The 15,227-nt window shown below is 35.3% G+C and overlaps 1 protein-coding gene across 3 annotated transcripts; it reads left to right on the forward strand.

Moving 5' to 3' along the window:
* Positions 1-1,195: 1,195 nt before the first annotated feature.
* On the forward strand, positions 1,196-14,976 carry LOC102226477 (oxysterol-binding protein-related protein 2-like). 3 transcript variants are annotated; one of them, XM_005798892.2, is made up of 14 exons: positions 1,196-1,292; positions 1,567-1,718; positions 1,809-1,920; positions 4,191-4,266; positions 4,442-4,576; positions 5,725-5,822; positions 5,915-6,097; positions 6,856-6,963; positions 7,032-7,121; positions 7,980-8,100; positions 9,650-9,772; positions 11,162-11,285; positions 11,366-11,456; positions 12,933-14,976. In XM_005798892.2, the coding sequence occupies exons 2-14, from the start codon at positions 1,682-1,684 to the stop codon at positions 13,033-13,035; spliced, it is 1,401 nt and encodes a 466-aa protein (XP_005798949.1). In that variant the 5' UTR covers positions 1,196-1,292; positions 1,567-1,681; the 3' UTR covers positions 13,036-14,976. The 3 variants fall into 3 exon arrangements, with proteins under 3 accessions (XP_005798949.1, XP_023193599.1, XP_023193593.1); XM_023337831.1 differs by having other exon boundaries at positions 1,197-1,292; positions 1,681-1,718; XM_023337825.1 differs by having other exon boundaries at positions 1,203-1,292; positions 1,519-1,718.
* The last annotated feature ends 251 nt before the right edge of the window (positions 14,977-15,227 follow it).

Below are 15,227 nucleotides of genomic sequence, written 5' to 3' on the forward strand. Positions count from 1 at the left end.
GCAACTAAATAATTACTTTCTACATGTTTGGTGAACAGCTTCCATCACAATAACCCATCAACAATTTTTACATTCAGAGGAATATGAAGATTTGTAGTGGTGTCAGTATTTTAAAACCCACACTGTCTGCAACAAATGAAAGCAAACTAATTCATAAACAGACTAATTTGTTCTGAAATTCACTGAGTTTTGAGCGACTTTTTCTTAACCTGTATATAGATAAGATCTATATAAATCTATAAGATCTATAAGTACAAAAATATTCATAACCCTCTGGCTGATTTAGATTTAAAAAAGAAAATATTTAGTCATTCAAGCCCTTTAATTTTTAAAATAAATGAGGCGCACATTTCCTAAAATATAAATATAGTGGGCATCAGTAAAAAAGAAAAAAATATTTTTATTTTATTCACTGTTTCTTCAGATTCATGGTATTTATTTTGACAAAGGTTTGGTAGATTTACTCAATTACGTTTACTTGATTTTTTGGGGGGGTAGGAATGACTTATACGAGTATTCTTACTATGCTGTATATTTTACTTGAGTTATTTTATTAAGAAGTATCTTTTACTTTTGTAAGATCTCTGGATATTCCGCTGTTAGTATTTTCACTGAATGAAAACAAAATTTTAACTAGAATTTGCCAGACAATGTCACACCCCTGCAGCTTTTGTTAAAGCTTCGTGAGTTTTATATTGAAAAAAACTGAAATTATGGAAAAAGTATTTTTTCCCTATTTTGTTATATTATAACTATGTAATTTATATTAATTATTCTAATTTTGGTCCCTAAAATACCAAAATTCCCACATAACTATTTGGGTCCTTTCGATGATGTAATTTTTAAATATTAAATGATTAATGTTTTTGATCAGTTATTCAGTACTTGAGCAGCATTTGATTTCTTTTTTCACTCTTACTTGAGTAATTTCTTGCTTCTTTTAACTTTTACATGACTAAAAATGTCAAAGTATTTCTACTCTGATTTTAGTTATTTTTACTTCAAATCTATTCAGAGATGTCGACAAAATTAAATATTATTCTTTATGTCTGAAGAATAAAATTCAGCCTGGCGGAGGAATACATTTCCATTTTCATGTCTTATTATTATTGATGTGAGTTTAAAATAGCAGCTCTTTGCCTTCTATTTCTAGGCATCTCCTAGCTGTGACCTGATTGGCTGGAGGCTCTGCCAATCACCGTGTCCTTGCCACCCACTTCCGGCAGGCTCCAGAGGCGCTACACTTTTCAGTTATTTATGTAAGCCGAGGCCAAACTGACACAAATTAACAGGTAGGTGTACCGTGTCAGTGTGTAATTGTTCGTGTCAGAGTGTTGACACGTGTTTGCGTGTAAACGTGTCGGTGCCACGAGCTAATCTCGGGTCCAGATCACTGTTAACTGTCTCCAGATGCGATGCTAGTAGCTAGTTAGCCGTTAGCTGAGACTTTGTGAGGAGCGTTGCTGCTGAAGGCGAACCAAAAACGTGTTGTTGTCTCTGTCACAACCTCTGTTGCAGCGATGTTCGGTTCCACCAAGTGGTTTTAAAGAACTGTCCGGGTTACAGGTCGTGTTTGTGGCCGTCTGTGATGCTCGCAGGGAGGCGGGGCAGCAGAAACGTTGGACCGTCGGTGGAAACATGACTGCTGAGTAACATTTTGTTACCTTTTTTTCTGCTCAGTATGAACAGCGAGGAGGAATTTTTCGACGCTGAGACAGGTGAGACTGGCTAACAGGGGCGTAGCATCGCTATGGTTTCTCCTAATGATTCAGTGAATGAAATGGGTTTCTGTTTCTTGAAACTCCCAGGACTGGAGTCTGATGATTCCTGTGAGGTCAGTTTCAAAGATGCCCTGGTGTTTGACAGCAAACAGGTGACCGATGGCAGCAGCACGCAGGAGAACGGGTTGTGGGAGCGCAGGTGAGAGAATATCAATTCAACTCACTTTATTTATATTGCTCCAACTCATGGACCCATCATCTGAATCCAATTACAGTAAGAAAAAAAAGTAGTTTCAATCAAATCATTGATCAAATTGGTGTTATCAAAGTGTTTCTGTCTAAAGAACTCCAGCAGTTTGCATTGAATTATTATTGAATCTCAATGAATGAACTCCTTATATTAATTTGGCCATTTTTTTGTTCAATTTATATGAGTTCATCATGCAACATAAAGCTGCTTTTTATCTACAATAATTTTATACACAGATTTGAATTTGTTTTTGCTTTTTTTCTATTCTAGATACTTAAATCAAACAATCAAGTCTACTTATATAGCACATTTCAACAGTTCAAAGTGCTTTACATTATGAAAACACAAAGTAGAGTCAACAATTGTAAAAACAAATAACAGATGTTACATTTTGTAATCATCACCACACATCAAATATGTTGGTCAATATTCCATTTATTTTGGTCTAAAATAGATCCTAAACGGGTTGTTTTAGCCTTATTTAAAGGAACTCAGTACAATATACTTTAGGACTAATATTTTAATGCTGAACAAATCCAATCACTTGTCAAAAACAAGCTTCATTTAGAAGTTTTAGGCAAGATATTGATTTCCCAAAGAGTAACATGTAACATGAACAGACTCATTTAATATATTAGAATATTATTGAAAAGTTAATTTATTTCAGCATCTTTCATGTAATTACACAGGGACTAATGTTTTAAAACCTTTCTATTCGGTAATTATGATTTATTTTTCACTTACAAATAATGAAAACACAACATTTAAGATCTGAATATCAATTAAAAAAATGAATATAGAAGTGTGGGCTAAGTTAAAGGTATGTTTAATATTTGCTTGAAGGTTGTTATTTTTGGTTCAATATTGGTTTGGATGGGTGAATGTTTGTCTCACTCTTGTACTCTGATCTGATTTTATTTACATCATATTTGATATAAAAGTTTAAAAACTTGATCGATTTACATTTTACAGCGGCTGCTCTGATTATTTGGAGTAATTTAGCTTGTGACGTAGAAATGTTTTAATCTAGTGAATAAGAGTCGTGTCTAAAGTAAACCTTATATGTGGGTTTCTGGCAGAAAAAAGTAGTAAATTATTTTACCGTAAATAGAGTTAAAGGCTGAAATATGAAAGAAGGAGCAAGCTGAATGTTTCCAAAGTGAAAACTAATTAAAAACTAAATACCCTGTTACAGTAAACATAAATAAAGAAGATATTTGAACAGTCAATGTGGAGTCCACCGAGTTGGCTTTCCTGGAAACAGTGTAAAAATAAACAGGCGGCGGTGCATGCAGAGAGCGCGGTGTCGCAGTATTCAGTCGGGTTTTGTTTACAACACAATGAGGTTATAGAATGAGATTTCCTTCAGACCCAAAATACAAAATATGGCCGTGACTATTATAAACAGCCTGGCGTGCAACAGGAAGAATCCCTAGAGAGCCACAATCATTCAGAGATAAAGAAGGCTTTTAATCTGTCTTTATCTACTCATTTATTCACATTTTAGCTTGTTTGTGATAATTAATACAAACATTCAGAAAATGTCTGAATGTTTGTATTAACAGAAGGTAATTGTTGGTAGTATCTTATATAACAAATGTAATCTGTAAACTGTTTGAATGTAGGAATGTCTTCAAACAAGTTTTGATTTGAGAAAACATTTTAGTGTATTTTAAGTTGAACTGGATAAAAGAAATTATGTTTTTATACAATTGGAGCTACCATTACTTAAAATGAAGTGTGATATATAAATTTTTTAATTATGAGAATAAAGTCATAATATTATCAGAATAAATGCATACAAATGGGAGAAAAAAGCTGTGATAGTTGTCGAGATCTGATGTGACCAAAACGACAAGTTTGTTTTCACAATAGCCTTAAAGTCCTGCTTCTGATAATAATTAGATTTTGATGTGTTAAAACATTAAATATTTCCTTATTTATGAAACTGATACAAAAGTATAAAGTTATTTATTAAATCACAAGATGCTCAATATTCCTCATTTTAATTTTAGTTAGTTTTTGTGTTGGAGTTCTCATAAAATTACTACTTTATTCTCCTAATATTTATTCTGGTAATGTTGCAGCTTTTTTGTCCTACAACTTTATTCTCATAATTTAAAAGTAATAATTCTCAGCTTGACTCTAATGATTCTTAAAAATTTTTTGGCTGCTTTTTATAAGTTTTTTTAATATCCTTTTGTCAAAATGTGCTCCAGGAAAGCCCTGCCTGCAGAAACAATCTCCAGGAACAATTTCAGTGTGTGGAGCATATTGAAGAAATGCATTGGAATGGTGAGTCCTTCGCCTTGCGAAAAACCCCAAACTCATCCAAACGGTAGCAGAGTTGTGTGAATGTTAAAGTTTTCTCACAACTTTATTTCGTAATTGTTAAAAAGTGACATTTCCAGTTATTTCTGACAATGTTTTGCCATAATTTTGAATGAATTTGATTTGTCTCCTATCGCAGGAGCTTTCCAAAATCGCGATGCCGGTTGTGTTTAACGAGCCGCTGAGTTTTCTCCAGAGAATCTCGGAGTACATGGAGCACACTCACCTCATCCACAAAGCCTGCAGCCTGTCGGACGCCGTCGACCGCATGCAGGTAGGGATTTTATCTTTTATTTCCTCTGGAAATAATTGCAGTTTAATCACAAATTAAACTGACCTAGATGAGCTGTTTGGCTCCAAAACCTGGAAAACTTTTCTTTAATGATCCGTGAGAAAATCTGATTTTTTTTTTCTTATGGAACAAATCACTGCTTATTTTCTTCTAAGGTATGTTGACATATTAAATACAAATTTTTGGTTTTGGTGCAAAGATGAAGAAAACAAATACATTTTATCCAGGATCAAGTCCTTATTTTATCATTTATGACCCATCCGATTATATTTAATGTGTATTTATTGAGATGAAGGGTGTAAAATGTAGCGTTTTTTGTCAGAAAAGCATTACTCTCTTTTTCTAATAATTATTATTATGTATATTTAATCCCTGAACATTAAATGCTCTTAGCACCGTTTAAGTCAGTGGCCAAATAGATAAAAAATGTATTCATAAGTTGCGATAATTACAGATTTAAGACAAACAAACAAATGTCACATTGTATTAATGCTTATGGAACAAATCTGTAGAAAAATTAGTCAAAAAAGAAAAGTAAGAGTAGGTCAAGTTTGACCTTTATTGAAATAATGAAACATAATATTCTATCAAAGCGTAATAACATATATGAACTAAAACTGCAGTATCATTACATAGATATTATATCTTTTATTGTTGTTTTTGTATGTATTGAGTGTTTTGTGCTTAAGATCAATATTTGTTCTCCTTTTTATCCAAAATATTTTGTTAATATCAACATGTAACATATTCACATTAAACTGTAAATGAATAAAATAAACAAATAAATAAAAACATAAGTAATTATAAGCTGATATAATTAAAAACAAGGTGTGTTTCTTCATTAGCGCAGACAGAGCATCTGCATAGCATGTGAATGCATCTAATTACTTAAAAAGTTGTTTTTGTAACAACATTGACCCAGAAGCTGAAAATCTGACATATTTGAAATCTCTGATTTACAACACAGCTTCTTTTAACCTGTGTATTAGCTAGCGCTAGCTAGCGTATCACATTTTAAAGAGGCAGAGACTTTGTTTTCTTACACCATCTTTATCTTTATTATGCAAGTCAGATGTGAAGTAGCGTGATCGGTGAAAATCGTTCTGATCCAGTCCTCATGTGGGTGGCAGGTTGTTGCTGCCTTTGCTGTTTCCGCTGTAGCATCTCAATGGGAGAGAACTGGAAAGCCATTTAACCCTCTGTTGGGGGAAACGTATGAACTGATAAGGTAAAACCCTAGATATATTTATTGTAATATCTACCAGCTTTTCTAATATTCTGTGCCTGTTTTCTAATTGATTTGTATGTTTATTATTTTAGGGAGGATGAAGGATACAGATTGATCTCTGAGCAGGTGAGCCATCATCCCCCCATCAGTGCCTTCCACGCTCAGTCTCTGAAGCAGGAGTTTGAGTTTCATGGCTCCATCTACCCAAAGCTGAAGTTCTGGGGTAAAAGTGTTGAAGCTGAGCCTAAAGGCACAATGACGCTGGAGTTATTAAAGTAAGCATTTACTCATTTTTTAAATAAATTTTTGCCTGTATTGTGCATATTGTTGATTTTATTTACTTTATAACGCTGCAACTGATTATTATTTTGGCAATTCTATTTGTTAATCAGAGCAAAATTGGCACATTCTACAGGTTTTTCATTTAACCACTAATTTTTAACCACAGTATTTTTATAAAATATTAAAAATATGCAAATAAACAAATAATTCATTTTTTTAAATAAGAAAAGAAACATTTTATTATTTATGTTTTTTTATTTTAAACCTTTGTTTCCAATTATGTTTCACCCAAAACTCCTCAAGTGGCATTGAGGAGTTCAAATTCACTAAAGAAATGCTATATTATTGCATTTTAGGTCATAAAATGTTTCTTTTCTTATACCTGATTTGTTTATTTGCGTATTTTAATACAAATAAAATATGCATTATTGCAAAAATATTTTGAACAAATAAGCAAATTAGCTTAATTATGTCTCTAAATATGCTGTTTTTTTCTGCAAATGGCTTTCTTTTTGAGTCTGTGTACTCCAGTTTACTATTAATCGATTACTACATTAGTTGATGATTATCACTCAAACTCAATAATTTCAGATTGAGTTACTTTTAGCTAATTCCTCCTGGTTTCAGGAGGAATTAGCTAAATATGATGCTAGTTGTTCAGGAAGCAGCTTTATATTTAATCCAAATGTGAAAGTTTGGCTCTTTCTTGGATTATCAAGACTGTGCTTATGATGCTGCATTTTTACCGTAGACATAAAGAGGCGTACACCTGGACAAATCCAATGTGCTGCATCCATAACATCATTTTGGGGAAACTCTGGATCGAACAATACGGAACAGTGGAAATAGTCAACCACAGGTACAGTTACTGATGTTAGAAAAGCTTCTTATGAGTATTTATCCCTCATGCTGCCTTGATTTCCTCAGCACTGGAGATAAATGCATCTTGAACTTTAAACCATGTGGGATGTTTGGAAAAGATCTTCACAAAGTCGAGGGATTTATCCAAGACAGAAGGTGAGAACAGGAGCAGGTGAGGTACCAGGGCTGGGCGATTAATCCATTTGATCTATTCATTTATTTTTTGGGTTTCCATAGTTACGAGTGTTGTCAGCTTGCCCAAGGCAGCCATCTTGTTTAAGCTTCTGTTTATTTGGTCTTTGAATTCAGGTCAACTCGACGACAAAGTATTAGGGCCAGGCTACAAATATTTTTTTATTATAAGAAAAAAGTCATAATATTACAAGAATAAAGTCGTGATATCAGGAGCTCCTTTAAAAAATATTTAAAAAATTAGAATGGCAAATAAGAAGTTACACTTTGCAATACACTTTACTGAAATATGTAATTTTTAAATTCATCAGCATCAAATTGTTCGTATCAGGACTTTGAGTTTATTTTGAAAACAAACACACACACAGATCGATCTTTATCACTAGTCTTTTTTTCTAATTAAAATGTGTTTTTTCTCAACATTTTAAGATGTTCTTCTGGTAAAATTGTATGTTTATTCTGCTAAAATTCTGTCTTCATTCTCATAATTAACACAAATTCTCGAACTCCGTACAACCCACAGAAGCTGCTTGTGAAAGTATTTTTATCAGCAATTTCTTTATTATAAAATAAATTACTTTTCTAAAAAAGAAAATCCTTTTTGAGAAAATTAAAGAAATTAAATAAGATTTATTTTTAAAATTTTATTTAAAAAAATATTTTTAAACTATCTTTTTTCTTAAAAAAAGAAAATCTTTTTTAAAATTTTTATCAAAAAGATATTTTACAGCCGAATCGCCCAGCCCTCCTGAATCCAGTCTGTGAGGCATAAAGTGTGATTGTTTGTTTTCTGAACCGGTCGTTTCGCTGTGGTTGGACCAGTAAGAAGAAGAGACGAGTCATCTACGGGAAGTGGACAGAGTGCATGTACAGCATCGACCCCAAGCTTTATGAAACACAGAAGAAGGCAGAGAAGAAGACGGGGAGCGACCCAAAGAAGCAGGTAAGAAACCTTTGAGCCAATTTGCTTTTTCTCACCTGTGATCGTCTGCAGAGCAGAAAAGCCTCCCTTCACTCCGGCTGGAGACCCGGCTGCTCGCTAATCATTTGGGACTAAATTACTGCTTTTGCTATATTAAAAAAGTTTTTTTTCTGTTAATATTCACAACACTTGAACTATTTCTCTTGTATTTCTGGTCCTTTATGTTATAGACCAACACAAATTAGCGCATAAATGTCACAGCTAAAACTTTTTCTTTTTTTATGACTATTGATTTATTCTAAAAATATTTATTCCTCCATGGAAATAATTTTATTTTTTGCTTTGAAGGTGTTTGGTTTCAACAAAATAAACTGTAAAAGTTTTTACCATAAAATATGGATTATTGTTTTAAAGTTCCTCCTCTGGAATTGTCAAAGGTAATCAAAACTTTAACTATTCTTATTCATCTATTGATCTATTAAAAAACCGTAAATATGATCAGAGTGACCTGGAAATAAACAGAGATAAGTCTCACTTCTCAGTCAGCATCCAAAATCTTTGTTTCACCTATGGATTAAAAATGTAATACCAGCGACTGTAACCTTTTCTACTTTTAAATAAAACTTTTTAATTTCATATTTGTTCATCCCTACAATTACTTTTCTGTACTGAACCGAACTTGAAAATTTGACATTATGCTGGTAACACTTAGCTTTTGTCAACAACTCCTGGGCAGAAGTGAGAGCGCTGCGCAACATAAATAATCACCCGGCCGGAACGCGGTGCGCTAAATAATAAAACTTAAGTTAATGAAGCTTCAAGGCAGGTAATTTTCCTCGAGGAATTTTAATAATCAAGCCTCTTGAATAGTTGGAGAGTTTGTTTCAGCCCGTCGTGTTTTTGAGTTATAAAATGTTTAAAGTTGACAGGAAATTTGAAAATATCACTCGATAAATATGTTATTGAAAGACTGGAAAATTAATACCTGAACACCAACTATAAAGTCTTAGAAGATGCAAACATTTTAAAAAGATTTAAATAAATAAACAATGCTAAGCCTGGTGGGGACACAAGTGAAGCCTGATGGCCCTCCAGGCTTATAATACACTGGGGGAAACCTTGGACATGTGCAAAACGTTTCCAACAATCTGATGTTGCGTGGTCTCCATCCGGCGTGAAGGGAGCGTTTCTGTAAACTCATTCGATTGTCAGTAACCTGTTTGACATGTCACTGAATTTGTTTTCTCAAACGGTATTTCTTCCTTTCACAATAACACGCAGTGGCGTTAGTGTAAGGTAAGGTAACAGAGTGTTTGATATCTCTAGTGTGCTGCTGCTGTTGTCTAGTTATGTTTACAGTGTACTTGTTTGATTAGATCATTGCCAGCTCCTAAACCATGTTGTCTTGCAATGACATGTCGCTGTTGCTTGAAACGTGTTGAGTTTGTGGTAACCGTAGTTCCCATGATTCACCTGTTTGCACTGAACCGTCCACTCGGTTGGTTTGGCCTCGACGGTTTGAACGTAACGTGTTTTTTTTTTTTTTTTTTTAATCTTTCTGTGTGTGTAGGAACGTAGCTGTGAAGTGGAGGAGGAGGACGACGAATTGCCAGAAGTTCAGGATACGGTGACGGTGATACCAGGAAGTGCCTTACTGTGGAGGGTAACGCCGCGGCCCAGTCACTCAGCACAGGTCGGCGCTAAGCTCTGCTTTCATCACAGGAATCAGAAACGTTTTGACGTTGATTTTGAGGATTTAAGGTGTTCACCTTTTAATTGATTAGTTATCAATCTGTCAGCGCTGAACTTCAGCACCTGCCAGCAGGGCAGGTTCATCCTTTCTGCACTTTCGAGTAAAAATTACTGACGATTCATCGTCTATTTTTCATCTCAAACAAAAAATAGATGAAAAATAGAGCTCTGAAGGCTCTGAACATTCAGAGCCACATAAAGACAATTACTAAGTCGACCTTCTATCACCTGATTGGACTTTATCAATATCTTTAATAACAGAGGCTTATTTTGCTGATGCTATCAATATTATTGTATCACAAACCACAATATCTTTTTTTATACATATTTTCAGTGGATGTGAAACGTTTTGTTTTGTCATTTACTGCTGAATCTGAGATAAGTATTTACACCCCAACATAAAACCGATTACTGAAGTCTGAGAAAATGTTAGAAAAGTGAGCTGGGTTGGAGTCTGGTTTGAGTCTTACCTAGAGAACTGATTCGATTTTGTATCAATAGGTAACATTTCACCAAAAATGATAATAATCACATGTGGAGTACCACAAGGCTCATTCCTGAATTCCCTCTAATTTAATATATACATGCTTCCATTAGCTCAAGTTATAACAAGCAGTGAGATTTGCTACCATAGTCACGCAGATGATGCACAATGAACCCATATAAATTTTGAGTAGATGCTCGAAAACGTGTGCTCCACACATTTTTGGGGCCCAGATTTTCATTTGGGACCCCACAAACCATCATTCCTAAGCTAAATATCCTTAGCATCATTTATAGTTAGCTTACATCATACCAGCTTTATTATGGTTATTTTAACCTTACAGGAATAACAAATTTAAAAACAAATTTAGATTTTGAAATGCAGGTTGGCGTTTAAAATATTATTTTAACTATTTGAACGTAACATCAACTGATAAAAACTAAATTTACAGTAAACAAGTGGGATATCCTGGTTAATCAACAGAGGTTCACCATTATTTGTGTAACAACTATAAAACAATATAGAAAAAAAATTTTCATGTGTAATAGCATTTAGTTTGCATTGTTCAATGTTATTTTAAACTTGTATATATTTTATAATGCTTGTTTGGTGCTCTTGGGGGCCCCCCGGTGATGTGGAGGCCCTGCGCAGCCTCCTATCTCTCAAATGCCTTGGGCTGGCTTGGCTATTAAACCTGGCTTGATTGTGAAGTTATTACTGTGTCCTTCTGGAGCACATTTTTAGTTTTTTTTATTGACTGTAGTGAGTTCATTTGGTTTGTTGGGGGAATTGTTGACCCAGTGAGTGTAAACGTTTCAGGCGTCTTGTGTTTTTTCTTTTTGGCAGATGTATAACTTCACCAGCTTTGCTGTGACGCTAAACGAGCTGGAGCCCAGGATGGAGAGGCTGCTGGCGCCAACGGACTGCCGGCTCAGGCCCGACATTAGAGCCATGGAACATGGAGACATAAGTAAGTAAACAAAGAACAACATTTTGATGTTTTATTAATTAAATTCGTTTTATTACTCTTGATTCTTCTGCTTTCTTCAGATTTAGCTAGTGCAGAGAAGGAGCGATTAGAGGAAAAACAGAGGGCTGCACGCAGAGAACGATCAGAGGATGACGAGGAGTGGTCGACCAGGTCAGAGCTAATAGCTGCCAGCAGCGGCGCTGGATTAATTTTTGATTTGGGGGGTTCATGGGGTGTTTCGTCACCTCTGTTGCGCACTTTGAATGTCAGGCGCGCGCACTTGTTCAATTTATATGATGACACCTGTCAATCAATTCAGTGGTTTTGTTGCAATTTGCCCCGAAGTAAACAGTAAACATCCCTTACCTAGAGGACAATGTTTTTGGGTCTACCATGCGCTGCGGTCTGGCTAGATTTGATGATCGTTTGCTATTAAATGCGCTGCGGTCATAGAGATTTGGTGGGAAATAATCAGAAAAAAATGTTAAGTTGTCGGTGAGGAACATGCAGAAGGCAGCTTCACACAGAGCATTTAGATGGCAGAATGGACTTTATTCCATTTTCAAACCTGGAGAAATGTAAACGACGGATAAATTCCTGCAGCCGACCTAAGAACAGCTGAATACAAGAGATCGACGGTATTAAAACGCAGAGTTTGTATGAAGGTTTTGTCATCGTTACACCATCGGTGTGAACGCACCAGTAGCGGGTGAAACGGTTGTCCAACTGGGTGACCCGTCAGCTCTTCAGTTCGCCAAACCCCACACACACAAAGCTCATAAACCGGCGACCCACCAGAACCACACATGGTAAAAAGCTCTGGCAGGATCCAAACAACCAATCTTAGAACTACGGGGGGATTCAAACTCCACTCATTCATTTTTTAGCTTACAGAAAAAGCGCCAAATTTACAAAAGTAAACTGACCAATAACATTTAGGCTTTGGCGTGCGCACCTCCACGGACTCACACAGACTCGCTACGTAAAGTTGCCCCCCCCCCCTGCCCTCTCCCCCTGTTCCGGCGCCTATGGCTGCCAGTCTTCTTTACTTTGATACCCCTAAATAAAATCCAGTGCAATCAGTCGCCTTCCTATATGGCCTTATTAGTCATATAGGCTGCTAACTTCCTATATGACTAATATAGGAAGTCAAGAAACTTCCTATATTAGTAAAGTGAGTCTGTGTGGAAGGCCTCAAGTTATAATATGGGGAAAATGTCTTATTATCTATGAAATAATTTCACACTGGAACTAGAACGTTTTCATCAATGCTGATGTAAAACAAACTCCTATATCTTGCTGAAAAGTTACTTGTAAGTTAGTTTTTCAAATTTCAAGTGTAAAAAGAGATTTGCTCAAAACACTAGACAAAAATACTTGGTGATAATTTGTGTTTGTGTGCCCATACAATTAAATTTGAATTTGTTAAGAAATCTTTAAAGTGATAGCGGCACAAACAAAAACTTTTGCTTCACAAGCATTTGACATCCATTTTGTTAGAGCTTCACTCAGTTCTTATGTTTTGTTAAAACGTTCGCTGACGTCTGTAGTGGCATTATTATTTAGAAAGGTCAAAGGTAAATTTTTTCGTATCTCCAGGAACTTTTGATTTCTCTCTAAAGGCAGGTTTTGTCTGTTTCCCTTTAGGTGGTTCCGAATGGGAACAAACCCTTTCACCGGAGCTGAGGACTGGCAGTACACAGGCGGATACTTTGACAGGAAGTACACGGACTGTCCCAACATTTACTGACACAAAAAAAGAGAGAAACTCTCTGCGCTTCTGGAAAATGTTCACTTTATTTCTCGGCATCTCAAATCTCTGCGACTTGAAAACTGGGCAGGTTATTCAGACCGGCACTGTGTCTCTGTTGGAGCAAACCGTTAAGCGACTGTGAACATGCTCTGCAGGAGAGTTTTAGAGAAACGTTGACATCAGACATCTTCATTGTTACTTACGCTAACCGTTCGCCATTTAAGGGTTTTAAACAAGCCACCAGTGTGAGCTCTGCGAGCACAAACGAGCTGCAGAAGCGTTTTAGTTCAGGTCATACAAACACTTCATGTTGCATTTAAATATCAGGGATTATTTAAACACATCTGCTACTTTTATATAACCAACTCTGACATTAGATGTCTATTTTATTCAGCACTACGCATCTTTAAAATGTCACAAGTGTTTCTGTGAATAGAGATTTTTTAAAAGGCTGCTTTTAATCATGTTTACGTTTATTGTAAGCAGATTTTGTCGGTACAAATATATAGTTGTGTGTAGAGAACAAAAAATAAAATGGTGCCTGCATGTTCACCAAGATGCTAATAGAAAAGTTAGAGCCATAAATAATGATTTCCTGCACTGAGTATAGAAACATTTATGGACAAAATCTGATTTTGACACTGTGGCTGCCTCTCACCTCTATGCTCTGAAAAACACAACAGAAAAAAATAAAGTGTCAGAAAACCAGTTAAGAAAACTAAATGATTATTAAGCTTCTTCTTTTTCTAAACTTTTAAACGTGGAGCTGTGGAGCCCCCTAGAGGACATATGAAAAATAATATTTTGCGTTCTCTCGCGACAAATTAGTAAACACACCTTGGTCTATTTTTTATACAAAAACATTCTTAGATCTTTGGTAATCTTTGTTTGTAAACCAATCAGACTACCAATCGAAAGACACAATCAAAACATTCAGATTACTTTATTACCCATGAAAATAACTCAAAAATAGTTTAGATGTATTTTTCTTTCCTCCTTAGAGAAAGTTTCTGTTTATTTCTTAGAAGGTATGTAAAACGAATGTTTGACCTGTTTTGCTTTTGCATTTTGGACATAGCATTTGTATCGTTAAAGAAAAAGAAAGAAAACTTCAGATATCTCACAAAGAGATATTAACACACATGGATAAACCTTACAAAAATCTTACATTACAGCAGAAAATATTTCAGTATTCAGTTGTGAATGGACCAGTACATTATTTCAAGGGAAAAGAAAAAAATCTCCCATGTCCCTTAGGGGGCTCCGTACGGAGCAGAATGTTGGCATGGATGTGTTTTTGTGTTTTTTGTGGAGAATTTAAGCTAATTTGCACCTTTAAAATGATGCCAAACTGTCTCTTAGTTGAAACACAACAGAATCAAAAGAAAAGGGAAATGTTGCTCTGAAAGCGTCTGTGTGCTCTGGCTTTAAAAGGAGAGGCGCAGCACTGCATGACAGACAAAGCTTTAAGTTTCCATGTAGAAGTCTGAGTTTCGTTTTCAGTCTGGCCTCGTGACCCCGGGACGCTGCAGACGCCGTGAACCTATGCAAACCGATCCATCCTCTCCGCCCTCCTGAAATGTGAACCCTCAAACTCTAATTTCCTCTTCAGATACACTGAGTGCTGAAAGTAAAACACTAAAGTAGATGCTGCAGCAGATTTTTGTTGCTGTTGAGCATAAAAACTGCGCATTTGAGCGCTCACAGTCCTATGCACTTATATGTACAGTAAGATTTCTCCCTTTACTCTGATTTTTAAAGCACTTTCGAAGCCTGCAGGTTCAATCTGACGAATATTTTCATCCTTTTACCCCCGTGTCTCTTTACTTTGTCGATAATGTTTACATTGTTCGTTCTTTTCCTCCTCCCTTCATACTGTTACACAAAACCATATGCATACAAGCATATTTAAATAATAAATTATGGACTACAAAATGAGCTGCTTCGTTGTGGTTTTTAGGTCTTCTTGGTGTTTCAATCAGAAAATTAGTAAGATTTCAATTATTTAAAAATAGGTGTTTCAGTTAGAAAATAGATTGTTTTCTCTTGTTTGCTTTTCTTTTAAATTTATTTTTTGTATATAGTAGTTTATTTTTTATTTCTCCACAATGCTGAATAGATTTTTTTATTTTACAGAAATGGAATTGGATGCAGCCTGAACTGGAGAGAATTACAGACAGTTATTTTTT

The sequence above is a fragment of the Xiphophorus maculatus genome, chromosome 1, assembly GCF_002775205.1.
Source record: "Xiphophorus maculatus strain JP 163 A chromosome 1, X_maculatus-5.0-male, whole genome shotgun sequence".
Lineage (NCBI taxonomy): Eukaryota > Metazoa > Chordata > Actinopteri > Cyprinodontiformes > Poeciliidae > Xiphophorus > Xiphophorus maculatus.